General features: G+C 44.6%; 1 protein-coding gene across 1 annotated transcript in view; it reads left to right on the forward strand.

The window, feature by feature from the left end:
- CTNNA1 (catenin alpha 1) overlaps window positions 1-15558 on the forward strand; it is a 222978-nt gene that overhangs the window by 15838 nt on the left and 191582 nt on the right. The window contains exon 2 of the mRNA XM_054038540.1: window positions 11562-11668. Within this exon, the coding sequence (XP_053894515.1) occupies window positions 11564-11668 (105 nt within the window). The 5' untranslated portion in view covers window positions 11562-11563. The remainder of the gene's footprint in view (window positions 1-11561; window positions 11669-15558) is intronic.

The raw sequence follows: 15558 nt of genomic DNA on the forward strand, positions 1-15558 counted from the left end.
GTCTAAATACACAGTCTGTTTTACTGGCTGGTGGAGAGTCATGGTGAATCACAGGAAGCTGGGGGAGCAGGGCCTTGTCTCCTCCACACTCCGTGACAGAAAAGTACTAGAATGTGCATAGGGATATATATGTGACAGGATCACATAGGAAAAAATGCCTTTGTGTGAGGGCACCTGATTCAAAGGAAGAATGTGACAGGGTTTTCATAGGTTACTGGAGGATTTGTAGCTGGAAGAAATTGATGTCCTTACTTTCGATGATGATGAGGGAATAAGGCAGCTGGGAGGGAGTTGGGTTAAAGACTTTTTTTTTTTTTTTTTTTTAAAGGAAATTAAATGTAAAAAGTTGCTGTGACAGAGATGACCGTTTCCTGCACTCTCTTTGGGAAATTTTATTGAGGGCATGTCTACAGTGCTACTCAGAGTGGAAGGAAAACCGCTGTTGTGTGTTCACACTGACAGTTGCCCGCACAATAGCGTGTTTGCACTTGCGGCACTGTTCGGAGCAGTGCACTCTAGGCAGCTATCCCACAGAGCACCTCTTTCTCTTTTGCTGCTAAGACTTGTGGGAACGCGGAGCGGGTCGCGGGGCATCCTGGATCCAGTCCCAATGCCCCGTGATGCATTGCTTCGCATTCCAGCAGTCCCTGTGCTTCCGTCCGCATTTGGCATCATCTTTCAACAGTTTGTGTATTGCGTGCCCTGCCTCTTTTGGGCTGCAGGAATGGATCCCGAACTGCTGACCAGTATGCTGTTTGCTCTGACCAACATGTCACGAGTGGCAGTGGAGTTATTCCTGAACTACAAAGGCAAGAGGAGTGCAACATTGATCTCGCCATGTGTAGTAGCTACAACATGAGAAGACTTGTGGCATTTACGGAGGTGCTGACCACAGTGGAACACCGCTTTTGGGCTTGGGGAAACAAGCACTGAGTGGTGGGATCACATCATGATGCACATCTGGGATGCTGAGCAGTGGCTGTAGAACTTTCGGATGAGGAAAGCCACATTCATGGAACCACATGATGAGCTCGCCCCAGCCCTGCGGCGCAAGGACACAAGAATGAGAGCTGCCCTGCCATTGAAGAAGTGCGTGGCAATTGCACTGTGGAAGCTGGCTACTCCAGACTGCTACCGATCGGTCCCTAACCAGTTCAGAGTCGGAAAGTCAACCATTGGAGTCGTGTTGATGGAAGTGTGTAGGGCCATTAATTGCATCCTGCTTTGAAAGACCTTGACTCTGGGCAACGTGTATGGCTTTGCACAAATGAGCTTCCCTAACTGCGGAGGAACGATAGATGGGGTGCACATTCCAGTTCTGGCAGCAGACCACCTAGCCACAGAGTATATTAATCATAAGGGGTATTGCTCTATGGTTCTCCAGGCACTTGTGGATCACCGTGCGCATTTCACAGACCTGAATGCAGGCTGGTTCAGAAAGGTGCATAATTCATGCATCTCTTGGAACACTGGCCTGTTCAGGAAGCTGCAAGCAGAGACTTTCTTCCCGGACCAGAAGATCACCATAGGGGAAGTCGAAATGCCCATTGTGATCCTGGGAGACCCCGCCTACCCCTTAATGCCGTAGCTTATGAAGCCATACACGGGGCACCTTGACAACAGCAAGGAGCGGTTCAACAACCGTCTGAGCAAGTGCAGAATGACTGAGTGTGCATTTGGCCGTTAAAAGCCTGCTGAGAGGGACGGTCTTGAGAGGAAGAGGCGTCCTGGGATGGCTAAAGATTTGTGTATGTTCAGGGATCATACCCAGCCTTCTCCTTTGGAGTACAATGCTGCAGGTGCTGTACTTCAGAGGGCCAAACTGCAGAGGGATGGGTGTTGAGCACAGGGATGGGTGTTGAGTGTAGTGGGAGTACACAGTGCTGGACTGGGAGGAGAGAGAGGTGGAATACTGCAGGTGGAGAGTGGAGCCACGAGGTTGATAAGTGTGTTGGTGGTATGTGTGTGAAGTGCATGAGGAGGGCTGGTGCGGAGCTGCTCGGTTTGAAGCGCTAGTATCGCCTGGAGCGTGTCCACTTGGTGCTCCATATCATTTAAGAGCTGCTCTGTGGCTTCTTTCTGGTGTGCTGCGTTCTCCTTTTTATTCCCTCTTCTCGCTGTCCTGCCAGTCCTTCAATTCCTGTTTCTCAGCAGATGAGTGCATCGTAACCTCACGGAGAAAGTCCTCCTTAGTTCTTCTTGGCTGCTTTCTAATTCTGCACAGCCGTTCAGCCTCCAATATCAAAGAGGGAGGCTGGGCTCCCAAGGTATCTCTGTAAAGTTTAAATGCAACATTTTACAGAAGCAGTATTGTTTGCAACACAGACAACGCTGATTCAGTGCTTTAAACACAGCCAGTAGTCTCTCACTTGTTGCTAACTGGCTGACCCCAGGCAAGCACACATGAGCCACAAGACCTCCAAAACGATGAGTAGCTGCAGGGGCAGGGTAAATTGGTGTTCCCAGCACTGTAGTGGGAGCCCGATAATCATTCCTGTCCCCACATTTTCCACAGGCTGTGTCCATTATAGAAGCTATCTCGCTGCTGAGGGTGAGCAGGGAATCAAGGGGGAGGGTCTTCTCCAAAGCAGCTAGGATTGCCCAGTATCTCCACAAGAGTTTCCGGGAGATCTGAGGGAGATTCCTGTGAAGTGAGAGAGTATCAACAGCCTGTTCCGCCGCTCAGACTAAGCATGTGGTGGGAGACAAGCCTTCTTTCTTCAACTCAGCATTGCTCCAAGCGCGGGATCGCCTGGTGCATGGAGCAGGCATGGCTACCTGGAAAGATGTGCTGAAACCATTGCATGCATCACTGAGCAAACAGGAAGAGGACTTTCAAATTTGCAAAGAAATGTACGGGTGGGGATGGCGGTTGCTCACCTGAGGGCAGGCAGTAGAATTCAAACTTATGACCAGAGAGGTGAGAACAGGCATTGTGGGACACCTCCCAGAGGCCATTCGCAGTGCTGTAATCGCCACGGTGTCTACACTGGCACCGCAGCACTGTAGCCTCAGCTCAGAAAGTGCCATGCCTTGTGTCTGGGTGCCCCCCCCCAACCCCACTAAGCGGCTTGGCAGTTTGTACACCTCGCGAGTTACAGCGCAGAAAGCTGCTTTGCTGCGCAGAAACTTGCTAGTGTAGACACGGCCTGAATTAAGTATTTTTGGAGTCCATTGTCTTAAATGCAAGGTAATATATTGTGAGCCAGGATGCTCAAAAGGACTTTACTGAAGAATGGGGCAGACAGGAATGAACTTCTTGGACAAGACATGTCAAGTGGATTTCATTGGAAATATCACAGGAGAGGTGAAAACAAATCCTCCCCCTTTTGCCTCAGGTTATATAAAAATCCAGCCTTTTGAAGCTGTGCCCTGAGGAGAGGCCAATTGTCTGCTGATTACCTGTTCCCAGGGTCACAATATCAAAGGCCCAAACTGTATAAAAGAGTGACAAATGGCTTGTCTACACTGGCAATTTACAGAGCTGCAACTTTCTTGTTCCGCGGTGTGAAAAAACACCCCCTGAGCGCAGCAAGTTTCAGTGCTGTAAAGTGCCAGTGTAGCCAGCGCTGGTAGCTAAGCCTCTTGTGGAAGTGTCTGTGTGTGTTTATCCCTCCCCTCCCCCCAGCCCCAGCGCTGGGAGAGTGCTGTGCTGCGACCCCACAAGGCATGTTAAAGCACCTAACCTTGAGACAAGGTGTGTGAGGTAATATCTTTTATTAGATCACTTCTGTGGTCAGAAAGACAAGCTTTGGAGCTGCACTGAGCTCTTGGATTTTTCCCAGACCTGTGTAACTCAAAAACTTGCCTCTGTCTTACAGAAGTCGCTCCAATAAAAGATTATATCTCACCCATGTTATCTCTAATACCCTGGTACAGACAGAGCTACAACAACATTGCATAAAGGAGTTACTGACAGATTCATGCGGGTGCTAGTTCTGAGCCATGAACTTGTAACCATACAAAGTTGGAGCCCTTGTTGGAAGGAAGGGGGGGGGGGGGGCTGATCTCTGGTAAGCTTATTAGTATGCATGTAGGTTGACTTGTTTTTAGTGTTTTCTCTGTAATGCTTAAGAGGAGAGATGGTTACTTGTAAAGAGCTGTGTGGTAACTGATAGCTGTGGGGAATTATGCTGTTTATAGCCTCTGAGGAGAAGGCAAAGCAGACTTGTTTAGGCAGTCTGACTTGCTGGGGAACTTAAGCAAGGAACTGTGCAGTTAGGGAAAAATTGTAGGTCTCAGCCCCGGAGAGGGGATGGCTGGAGAGCCAGAAGCCTAAAAGTTGGTTCCCTTGCTAGCCCACAGAGGGGGAATACAGGCGCAGTTGCCCTGAACTGTGATAGCAGTAGCTTCCTTTTTTTTTTTTTTTTTTTAAGTAGTATCAGTTTTAGAAAATTACTTAGGTAATTTTGGGTTTTGCTTCTAACTGATTAGAGAAACATTTTTCTGTATTCTAGTTTATCTAACTTCAAATTAGTAACTTCACATAATTCCACATGGGCCTTTGGCACATCAGCAGTAGAGAAAGAAGCATGTAAAATGCGAAGTTGTGACTGTAAAGACAAACTGTGTGTGTGTGTGTGTGTGTGTGTGTGTGGGGAGGGGGTGGGTAATACTTCAAGGGCTGGTAAAGTACTTGAAACGTTCAACCACTCATTGAAACTGACTAGAGTTGTCTAGCAGGACCTGAATGCTGTGTTATAGGATCGGAGCAAGGGGAATATCTGAAGGGTTTGACAGATGGGTAGAGGGAATTTGGGGTTGGACAGGTGGCATTTAACTAGGCTAGGTACACAGATCCTAACATTGGATTTTCAGCCTGCTTGTAGCATTGCTAGATCTCTCTGCCTCAGTCACTCAGAACAGCTTAAACTTGTCCTTAAGAGCCTGGTTTGTGCTGAATACCCTTGCCCAGGGGTAAACTATGGTCCAGGGGCCATATCGGGCCCTTCAGACATTTTAATCTGTCCCTCAAGCTCCTGCGGGGGAGCGGGTCTGGGGCTTGCCCTGCTCTGTGCTGTGGCTCCGCGTGGTTCCTGGAAGCAGCGGCATGTCCCCCCTCCAGTTCCTACGCATAAGGGCAGCCAGGAGGCTTCGCACATGGCCCCAGTGCAGCCCCCACAGCTCCCATTGGTCAGGAACCGTGGCCAATGGGAGCTGCAGGGGTGGCGCCTGCAGATGGGGCAGCACGCAGAGCTGCCTGGCTGCACTTCCGTGTAGGAGCCAGAGGGGGGACATGCCGCTGCTTCCAAGAGCTGCTTGAGGAAGCACCGCATGGAGCCTGCACCCATGTCCCCCTCCTGTGCCCCAACCCCCTGCTCTAGCCCTGATCCCCCTCCTGCCCTGAGCCCCTTGGTCCCAACCCAGAGCCCACCTTCCCATCTGGGCCCTCATCCCCCTTCCCACACCCTGAACTCCTAATTTCTGGCCTCACCCTAGTGTCCTCGCCCCAACCCCCAATTTCATGAGCATTCAGGCCCGCCATACAATATCTGTACCCAGAGGTGGCCCTTGGGCCAAAAAATTTGCCCACCCCTGCCCTTACCTAACAGGCAATCAAGCTATTCACAGTGCAACACTTCCTGGTGTCTATAACTGTAGCCAGATTAGTGTTTTGAGTTAAGGGCATTATCCATTATTCAGACTGGGAATTATGTAAATTTTTAACAGTGAGGGTAATTAACCCTAGGAACAATTTACCAAGGGTTGTGGTGGTTCTTCATCACTGGTAACTTTTAAATCAAGAGTGAATGTATTTCTAAAAATTTTGCTCTAGGAGTTGTTTTGGGGAATCTGTGTTATACAACAGGTCAGACACTAGACTATCACAATGATCATCCCTTCTGGTCTTAATCTATGAATAACATTCAAAGGGAAAATGCTTATGGCATATGCTAGACATGTGTATTGCAACTGAAATGTATCTAACTTGCAGATCTACAGTTCTTTCTCTTATGCCCATCCTTTACCAAGGGTCAAAACCTGTCACTGACTTCCAGATGTATTATTTAGTTTGTCTGAGACATACAAAGCATGGGAGTAAAGTCCCTCTTTTGACATTTGGAGCATGTTCCTAGAGGGCAATGGTTTCTCCAGGGGCTGAATGTGACACACACCAATTTCCAGCAATATTCTTGGGAGACCCTATTGAGTTAAGTTTAAGTATGTTTGGAATCCATTGCATTCAGTGAGGGGGTTATGTATTGTGGGCCAGGATTGTACGTCACTTCTGAGTGAGATGGGATGTGAACCCTGGAAAGTGTTTGTTGTTTACTATTGAATAACGTGCCAGACAGGAATGGACTTTTGTAACAGACTGTATCAAGTGGCCACCTGGGGAATATTGAGGGAGAAATGAATGCAAATTCCCCATCTCCAGTTATGTAAAACTCTAGCTTTTTGAAGCTGCATCCTAAGGAGAGGACCATTCTCTGCTGATTACCTGTTCCAGAGTCTGTCAAAGGCCCAAGTTGTATAAAGGAAAGACTAACCTATTCAAGGGTGTGCTAGTTCTAAGCTGATGCTGTCATGAATTTTACCCCACCAAGAGTTTGTGGTTACAAGGATTGAGTCCTACCAGAGTCCTTGCTGGAGTTGTGGGGTGGTGGTGGTCTCTAAGTTTATTAGCATGTGGGTAGGTTCTTCTGTTTTTAATGGGTTTTTCTCTTTAAGAATAAATCTGTGAATCTTGCTTGCTGCTAGTCTAAAGGAAATTTCAGGTGAACACAGAAATTTCTGGTTGGAGTTGATTTTTGAACATGGGTCTCTCCTTTTTGCCTCTCCCCACCACACACTCTCATACCAAACTACAGCCAACAAGGGATAATTGCATTGGCTTGGAAGTTCTGGTAAAGTGATGAGTAATGAAATAGTTTGCTTAACTGTTACCCATAGAATTTGGAGGCAACATCCCCCTGAGATGAATAGGGCAATTCACACCACTCTGAGCTATCCTTCTGGATGCTCTGATGCATTAGCTTCCTGTATCTTTGAATAGTTTGGAGTCAGTTTCACAAGAGTTGCCAGTTTTCTTGATTCTATTTTACAAGTGACATGTTTGGTGTCTTTACGGTCCCTAGTCTTGAGAGTGCAGCCTAGTCTTAACTAGGAAAAAAGGTCTTAACATTCGTTAGTTACCAAGAATTCACACTAGAATGTTACTACATGTTAGTTGACAAGGCGGTCTATCATCCATCCTCTTCTTCCCCCCCCCCCCCCCCCATTTCCATAAGCTGGTCAAGGTAAACATTAGAGGATTTATTTTAACCACCTAATGTGTGGAAACAGCCAACTGTCTTGTCCACACTATGATTTTACCATTTGGGGGTTTCCACATGGTAGAACCAAAACACATGGATTTTGTGGCAGATATTCTTTGAAATCAAGAAGCCCCATGTGTACTAATACTATTGTTTGTAGCAAAAGCTATATCAGGGTTGCAAAATGGCTTCCTATAACCCCGTTTAGAGGGTGATTAGTCCAAACAGAAGACATTTCAGGCATAAGAAGAGGCAAGAAGTTTGGGTATGTCTACACTGGCAGAGTTACAGGACCGGCAGTTACAGCGCCACTCAGAGTGCTGAAGGGAAACTGCTGTTGTGTGTTGATACTGTCAGCTGCCTGCGCAATAGCGTGTTCACACTTGGGGCATTTGCAGTGGTATTCGGAGCAGTGCACTGTGGGCAGCTGTCCCACAGAGCATCTCTTCCTCTTCTGCTGCTAAGAGATGGGGTGGGGATGACGGTTGGACACCTGAGGACAGGGCAGTAGAGTTCGAACTGATGACCAAAGAGGTGAGAACAGACATCGTGGGACACCTCCCGGAGGCCAATCGTAGTGCTGTACTCGACCAGGGTGTCTACACTGGCACCCGTGGTGCTGTACCCCCAGCGCAGAAAGCTGTATGCCTTTTGGGCTATTTTTTTACAGCACTGCAACTGTGCATTTTCTGCGCGCTAAGTGGCTTGGCGGTGTGTACATCTCGGGTGTTATAATGCAGAAAGCTGCTTTACTGCGTAGCAACTTCCCAGTGTTGACAAGGTCTATATCTCAAACTTTGAAGGATTAGATTTTTATTGGTAGATGATTTCACAGTACACACACTGACCAGTTTTTTTCCCAGTGATAATTGAAACCTACTGGTAGGCAGAAAAACGTTACTTGAGAACTTTGTGTGTGATTTAAGGATATTTACCAACATCACTTGTCAAAATATACGAAGTAATTTGTCTTAACTGTTATAAAGCCTTAACTTTTTGAATCCTTGAACTTCTGATGTATGGGTGTTTAGCATATTAAAATAAATGCCAACTCTACCTTTGTTTGTACTGCTACCATTTCTCATGCAAGAAAACAATGAAAATTCAATACCTTTATCTTAATTTGGGGATGGGATGAGCACCATCTCTAATTTTAAAATGTTTCGAAGAATGCATGCGCACACTTACCTGAGATTCCTTCCCCTTCATAACACTCATCCATACTTACCTGGTTGGACTGATTAGACTGTGTTGGAGTCTGGAACAGGTCTTGACTTGCAGCATGGCTGGAGTCCCATGCTGCGTCTCCCCCTGTTTCTCTTTCTGTTTGCTGTTCACGGCATGGGTCTCTGTCTGGGGCTTTTTCTGAGGTATCCCCAGTGGTCTGTAGGATGCTGGTGGGTTTTCTGCCAAATATGGCATGCAGCCCATTGTTAAAGCAGCAGGTCCGTGGTTCAGAACCAGATCTATTGTTGGCCTCATGATATGGCTGGCAAATTTCCTTTGCGTTCATATGGCGCTGCTGATTCCTGTTGAATCCCTTTGCCTGCATCCCTGGTACAATCTATTAATAACGTCCATCTTCCTATGGCTGGTTCATATCTGGCAGGCCCATATCTATGTTTGCGCAGCCTTTTCTTTCCACAGGTCCAAGAGATCCAGTATCTCCTGTCTGTTCCAGGCAGGAGTATGTCTAGTGGGTGGAGCTGTCATGGTCAGTTGCACAAGGGTGAGCTGCTAGGTGTGCTTGCTAAGGTGGACAATCAGGGAAAGGTATTTAAAAAAACATTCAGGTGTCTTAAAAGGGATGGAATGGCTTCCAGTTTGTGGAACTGCTCGGCAGTGGAGCTTATACTTGTGACCAGAGTGGACGATGTCACAGGAAATGGACACGTTATGGGACAACTTCTTGAGGACTGCTAGGGTCACCACAGGTCATGCAATGTCTACACTTGCATTGTGTCAACCTCAGTAGATCAGCTGTCCCTGCATTGCTGTAACTGGCTGTTTATGTAGGTCAGAGACAAATTTGAATAGACATATGCACAGATAAGTTGAGGCAAGGCAAGGCAATGCATGTCCTATATGACTTATGGTCCAGTATCCTGTCTTCAGACAGTGGCCAATGCCAGATGCTTCAAAGGGAATAGAACAGGGCAATTATCAAGTGATCTCTCCCCTGTCATCCAATCAGAGCATCTGGCTGTAAGAGGCTTAGGGACACCGAGAGCATGGAGTTGCATCCTTGACCATCTTGGCTAATAGCCATTGATGGACCTATCCTCCATCAACTTATCTAATTCTCTCTTGAACCCTGTTATCCTGTTATGGTTTTGGCCTTCAGAGTCCCCTGGCAAAGAGTTCCACAGTTTACTGTGCATCGTGTGAAGAAGTACTTCCTTTTGTTTTAAACCTGAGGCCTATTAACTTCATTGGTAACAGTGCAGTGTAGACTAGGCCAAAGTCTTCAAAGAAGTCCCCCAACAAAAACTGGATATTTTTTTTTTTTTTCCTGGTACTTCTGAGATAAATAGGGGAATAATTTATTAATTTATCTCTTCCCCCCTCCCCCCAAGAGAAGCATGCTTTCAGGCTTGTAGTATAAAGAAGCACAAAGGAGACCAACCAAAACATTTTTATTTGGAGGTTACCTTTAAAAGTAATTATTCTATGTAGGAGATGGAAGGGTGTAACTTCAAACATCAGGTATCCTTTAAAGCATGGAGAGCCAGAAATTATGACCTATGGCCTAAAAATTAACCTGGAACTGGTTTTGCAAACCTGTAAATATTTAAATACTGGGTTCCCTAGAATCAAGTTGTTGCTTATCGGTGTTTTTTGTCTGGTTGTACCATTGTTTCAGCAATCTGAGTACTGTCTGGAGGTAAAGCTAAAACTGGGTATTTCCTTAATTAATTTTGTGTCTTCATCATGTTAGTTATATTCTTGAACCATGATACATCTCTCCAAGAGTATCAGGTCTGTTCAGTGTCTTAGGAAAAATACCAAAGAGAATCATGAAGTGCCACTTGACTGTTCAATGGGGATGTAAACATGAAACCCCTTTAGCTATGACTTCGAGCATGTACAGTGTAACCTGAGTTACAAACACCAGAATTATGGACTGACCAGTCAATTACACATCTCATTTAGAACTGGAAGTATGCAATCAGGCGGCAGCAAATACAGCGCAGTGTTGTGTTAAAAGTAAACTACTTTTAAAAAAAAAGGGGGGGGGGTTTAAAAAAAATCTGACAAGGAAACTGTTTCTGTGCTTGTTGTATCTAAAGTAAGATGGTTTAAAAGCATTTTTCTTCTTCATAGTAAAGTTTCAAAGCTGTATTAAGTCAATGTTCAGTTGTAAATTTTTTTGAAAAAACAACCATAATGTTTTTGTTCAGAGTTTTTTGAACATTTCGAAGTTACAAAACCTCTCCATTCCTGAGATGTTTGTAACTCTGAGGTTCTACTGCAGAGCCTGCACCCCAATCCCCTGCCTCAGCCCGAAGCGCCGCCCCCCCCCCCCACGCACCCTGAACTCCTCTTTTCTGGCCTCACCCCAGAGTCCGCACCCCCAGCCAGAGCCCACTCCAATTTCATGATCATTCATGGCCCGCCATACAATTTCCATACCCAGATGTGGCCCTCAGGCCAAAAAGTTTGCCCACCCCTGTTCTACTGTATTCATAAAGCTGTAAAGCAGCCTTGTAGTGGGATATTTTATTGGAAAGTGTTGGTTCTATCCATGAAATATTGATAAATATGGAAGGCGTACAGTACAGCAGTTGAACATGCTCAAGCTTTTCAGCTGTATATAGCAGCATTGCTGTAGCTGAATGTAAGGTGACTTTGTATTCAAACTGTTAAAAGAAAACAGCCTCCATTTGGGTTTGAGAAGTAACTGGGGGTTGGAGGGAAGCTGGTTTCTGACGCCTAAAATATTAGCTAGAGACTGAACTTGGTCAGAATAAGACAAACTAACCACCAAAGCACTTTTGATGGCGCGCTCTGTTTTGGAATACTATATTTTAGGTAGTTTTACTAGGCTTATTTAACATAAACGTAACAATCATGGTGTCATAACTGAAAACACAAATTTGCACTGAAATTATAAAATGGGAAGCTAATTCAAAACTGGTATTCCCAAAGGCAGTGCAAATTTGACTTAAGCAGTAAGTACTTTAATGTAGCACTTTCATATAATCCTTATGTTTCATTTCAAAATAGATCCGTCATAGCAAATAAGACCTAGTAAGTCTGAAGTTTAACTTTTTTCCTTTCTTCTCTCTCTTTCTCTCAAAGAAATGACTACTGTTAATGCAGGCAGTGTTAACTTCAAATGGGACCCCAAAAGTTTAGAGATAAGAACACTGGCAGTTGAAAGACTATTGGAGCCCCTGGTAACACAGGTAAGAAATCTCTATATTAAGCTCTCAAGTTTTTGGTAAGTTTCAATTTGATAATTAATTCTCATACCTTCAAGTTTGAACTCCAGAAATGAAAACCTGATCTGAAATAGATAAGTGGAGGGGGGTGGGGGAGAAATCAAGAATAAAAGGTTTTTGCTCAGTCTGATGCTTCTAGTCTTAATCTTTGAAGACTTTTCTTTGCTTTTGTCACAACTTAATATAACACAATCCTTCATTTAATCAGAAGTGCAAAAAGCACATATCAAATTGCTGCTGAAGTTTTATTGTACTTGCTCTCAGTTTATTCTCTTCTCTGTAGTACACTTTTTTTTTTCCCCAACAAGAATCTTTTAGGTGAAAGACTTACTAAATTGTTCTTGTCTAAATAGTGTTCTTTACAATTGTATCATTAGAACCTTCTACAGCATCTCAGTTTCTATCTTGCATTAGAACTCTGGTGGACTAAAAGCCCTTACTTTATAGTGGGAACAGCAGCAACTGCTATAGTTAAGATTGCATAACAGCTTTCATTTGAATTCCATGTTAGATAGTAAGTTTATAAGCAAAAGGTTTACTTTGGGGAGAGCAGCCAAACGGTGAAAATTTTGAGCACAAATGGTTGTTGCCTGGAGTACAAGGCAACTAGATATTTTCCTATTTGAAAATACTAGAAGCCCTTTTTGTACATGTCTATAGCCAAAATTAGTTGGGAGGAGTAAGATAGTTGAAATAGGTAATGGAACAAACTAATTTAGAAAAAGGGCCTTGGTCAAACTTGGTTTTCATTTGACACAGAACTCTTTGACAACTGCATACTTGTACTTGTAAAGTGTCCGCTAAACTTGTGTAGTGTGCAGCCACTGAAGACTTTGCTCTGTGTCTGTGACTACCATATATACTTATTCATTAGCCCATTCGTTCATAAGTTGACCCCCCCAAGATGGATAAGTAAAAATAGCAAAAACTGTATGAGCCTTTCATAAGCCGACCCTATATTTCAGGGGTTGGAAAACTTTGGCTCATAGCCCGTCAGGGTAAGCTGCAGCTCCCATTGGCTGCGAACAGCAAACCGCGACCACAGGGAGCTGAGGGGCTCCGTGCCTGCAGATGCTCCAGGTAAACAAAATTACAGTGTATTAGATATTCAATTCAATGATTCCATAGAGCAGGGATCAGCAACCTTTGGCATGTGGCTCACCAGGGTAAGTACCCTGGCGGGCCGGGCCAGTTTGTTTACCTGCCACATCAGCAGGTTCGGCCAATCGTGGCTCCCACTGGCCGCGGTTCGCCGATCCAGGCCAATGAGGGTGGCGGGAAGTGGCGGCCAGCAAATTCCTTGGCTTGTGTCTCTTCCTGCAGCCCCCATTGACCTGGAGCGGCGAACTGTGGCCAGTGGGAGCCGCAATAGGCCGAACCTGCGGACACGGCAGGTAAACAAACTGGCCTGACCCACCAGGGTGCTTACCCTGGCGAGCCGCGTGCCAAAGGTTGCCGATCCCTGCCATAGAGTTTAAAATCATCAAATTTTGGTGTCGGCCCGTTTATAAGCCAACCCCCGCTCTTTGATGCGTCACTTATTTACCAGAAATATTCGGCTTATGGACCAGTATATAGGGCAATTACATAATAAAGTGTACTGAAGGAGATGGAGAGAGTGGGTGCATACCTTGTAAGGCCTACAGGATGGAGACACCCAATAAAAATACTTTAGGCACTCTAAAGATTTGCAGCAAACCCTTTCTCATGCATTGGGGAAAGTATTACAGTGACATCTAGCCTGTTCAAGAATATGGAATTTAAATAATTTTGCCAGTTTGTACAGAATGTGTCAGTTCTAGAGATCTGAAAAACTTTCTTCAATGTGTCAAGATCTGTAGATCTTGCAATTAGTCAGGTTCTGTCTCCAAAGCTGAAGTAGGAGTTCATTGGCAAGAAGTAGACTCTACTTCTAGATGAACTTCCATTATTTTCTGTCTCTAAAGTTGTAAAACGCGATTGGATTTCCTACCGTTTAGTTCTGTATCCTTGCAAATTCGGAATCATTCATAGATTTCTCCCTTCAGGGAAATTCAATTGACAACATCAGAAGAACAAACTTTTTTTCCAGGCATTCTGAGTTCAGGGTAATTCTCTCTGGTGAGGTACTGCAACAGCCTGTACCTGCAGTTCCAGGTGCTCTAAGTGGTGTGACAGGGAAATAACCAGAAGAAGTTGAAGCAAACTTCCTCTTGCATTAAATGTAGTACATGAACTGAGATTATCCGTTGGTGAAAACTGTCCCTAGTGAAGGACTGTTATCACCACAGAGGGCTTCTTACCTGTCATGGATCCACTGATAGGCAAGTAGATTGACCTTTTGAGGAGCTCCAGAACCACTTCATTAGCCCTTGAAGTTTCTAGAGCATCCGTTTTGTTTCACAAAGGGAGACCTGGCATGGGTGAAATCTGTCAGAGGTCTTGCCATTGAAGATGTGTGCTCTACATACTGGAGGTTCCCTTATGAAAAGTGAGCTAGTGAGTGGGCTGTTGATCCTGGAGCTGTGCCACAGAAGTGTAGCTAGAGATGGAAAAGAGATTCCTGTGACCTGTTGTCATAAGTGAATACTTATGCAGATGTCCTGATTTTTATAGGGACAATCCTGATATTTGGGGCTTTTTTTTTTTTTAATCTGGGCTCCTATTACTTCCCAATTTTTCACACTTGCTATCTGGTCACCCTAGCACTATGGCAAAACTGAACTTAAATCCTAAAAATTTAAAAAAAACAAGAAAACCCAATAGTTGTACCAATTCAAGTCAAGAATGGCCTAACAACTTTTGTCTAGCTAGTGTTTTAAAGCTACATGTCAAGAAGTGGGACTGTTACAGATGAATCTTAAGTGATCAGTTTCGTTAACTTCCTATTAAAAAAATGTAAGAGGCTAAACAAATGGCAGATCTTGTACCTCCTCAGTTTGCAATTTGAAGCTACTTACTGAGACTACCTAAGTATAAAGAAAACCAGAATTTATTCCCCATTTTAAGCACATTTCAGAATGCTACTAGAGCGTAATATAAGGACCATAAATCAACAGCGGTATTTGTCTTGTCTGTTGTTAAAAGGCAAGAAAACTTCAATTGTCTGTATCAAGCTGTCTGTGCCCCAGAGTCATGTGCTTTGTAGATCAAATAGTATCTTTCTGCCAGTGTCTACCAAGACTTATTTTTCTTAGAGCAATGGCAGCTTCCTGGCTGGAAAGATTACACTTTTGTATTAAGAGAGATTTGTAAGACACCCCGTAGGTTCTTGATCTTTTTAAAACTAGATGTACAAGCAGTGGTGGATGCAATCTATTCTTATTGGAGCACTACCAAGTAAATGGCTTTGTCCAGAGTTGAGGTTCCACCTTATAGTAACACTACTAATAGAATCCCATCTGTAGGATCTGCAGATATTGCTATTGGAAGACAGTGAATTTTCAGATACTTTCCTGCTGGCTTTTAAATTAAACCTCTCTTGGGGAGGGTGGGATGGGAGGGGAGAGAAGAGGGGAGTTTGTGGTCACGTAGCTAGACTCTCATAATGCACATGCACAAGGGGGCCAAATTAAGGCTGTACACACAATCTCAATTCTTTAATTTTCTGACTTTTGAGTACTTTAGAAGAACATTAAGGCTGCAAAGTAGCTTTTTTTACATGTGCCTTACTGAGGCTTTTAAAAGAGTAAATGGGGGCGGGGGGACAAAAACCAACTTCCATCATGGAATTTTGACACCCACATGGGTCATCTTGAGGCAAGAAGAAAAGGAACAAGACAGTCTGCAAAATATATTTGATGCCTGTATAGGGAACAAGCAAGATGAACTGGAAAACCTGTTATATGAAGCAAATTGTGACTTAATTGGCATAA

The sequence above is a fragment of the Malaclemys terrapin genome, chromosome 8 (assembly GCF_027887155.1).
Source record: "Malaclemys terrapin pileata isolate rMalTer1 chromosome 8, rMalTer1.hap1, whole genome shotgun sequence".
Classification (NCBI taxonomy): Eukaryota; Metazoa; Chordata; order Testudines; family Emydidae; genus Malaclemys; species Malaclemys terrapin.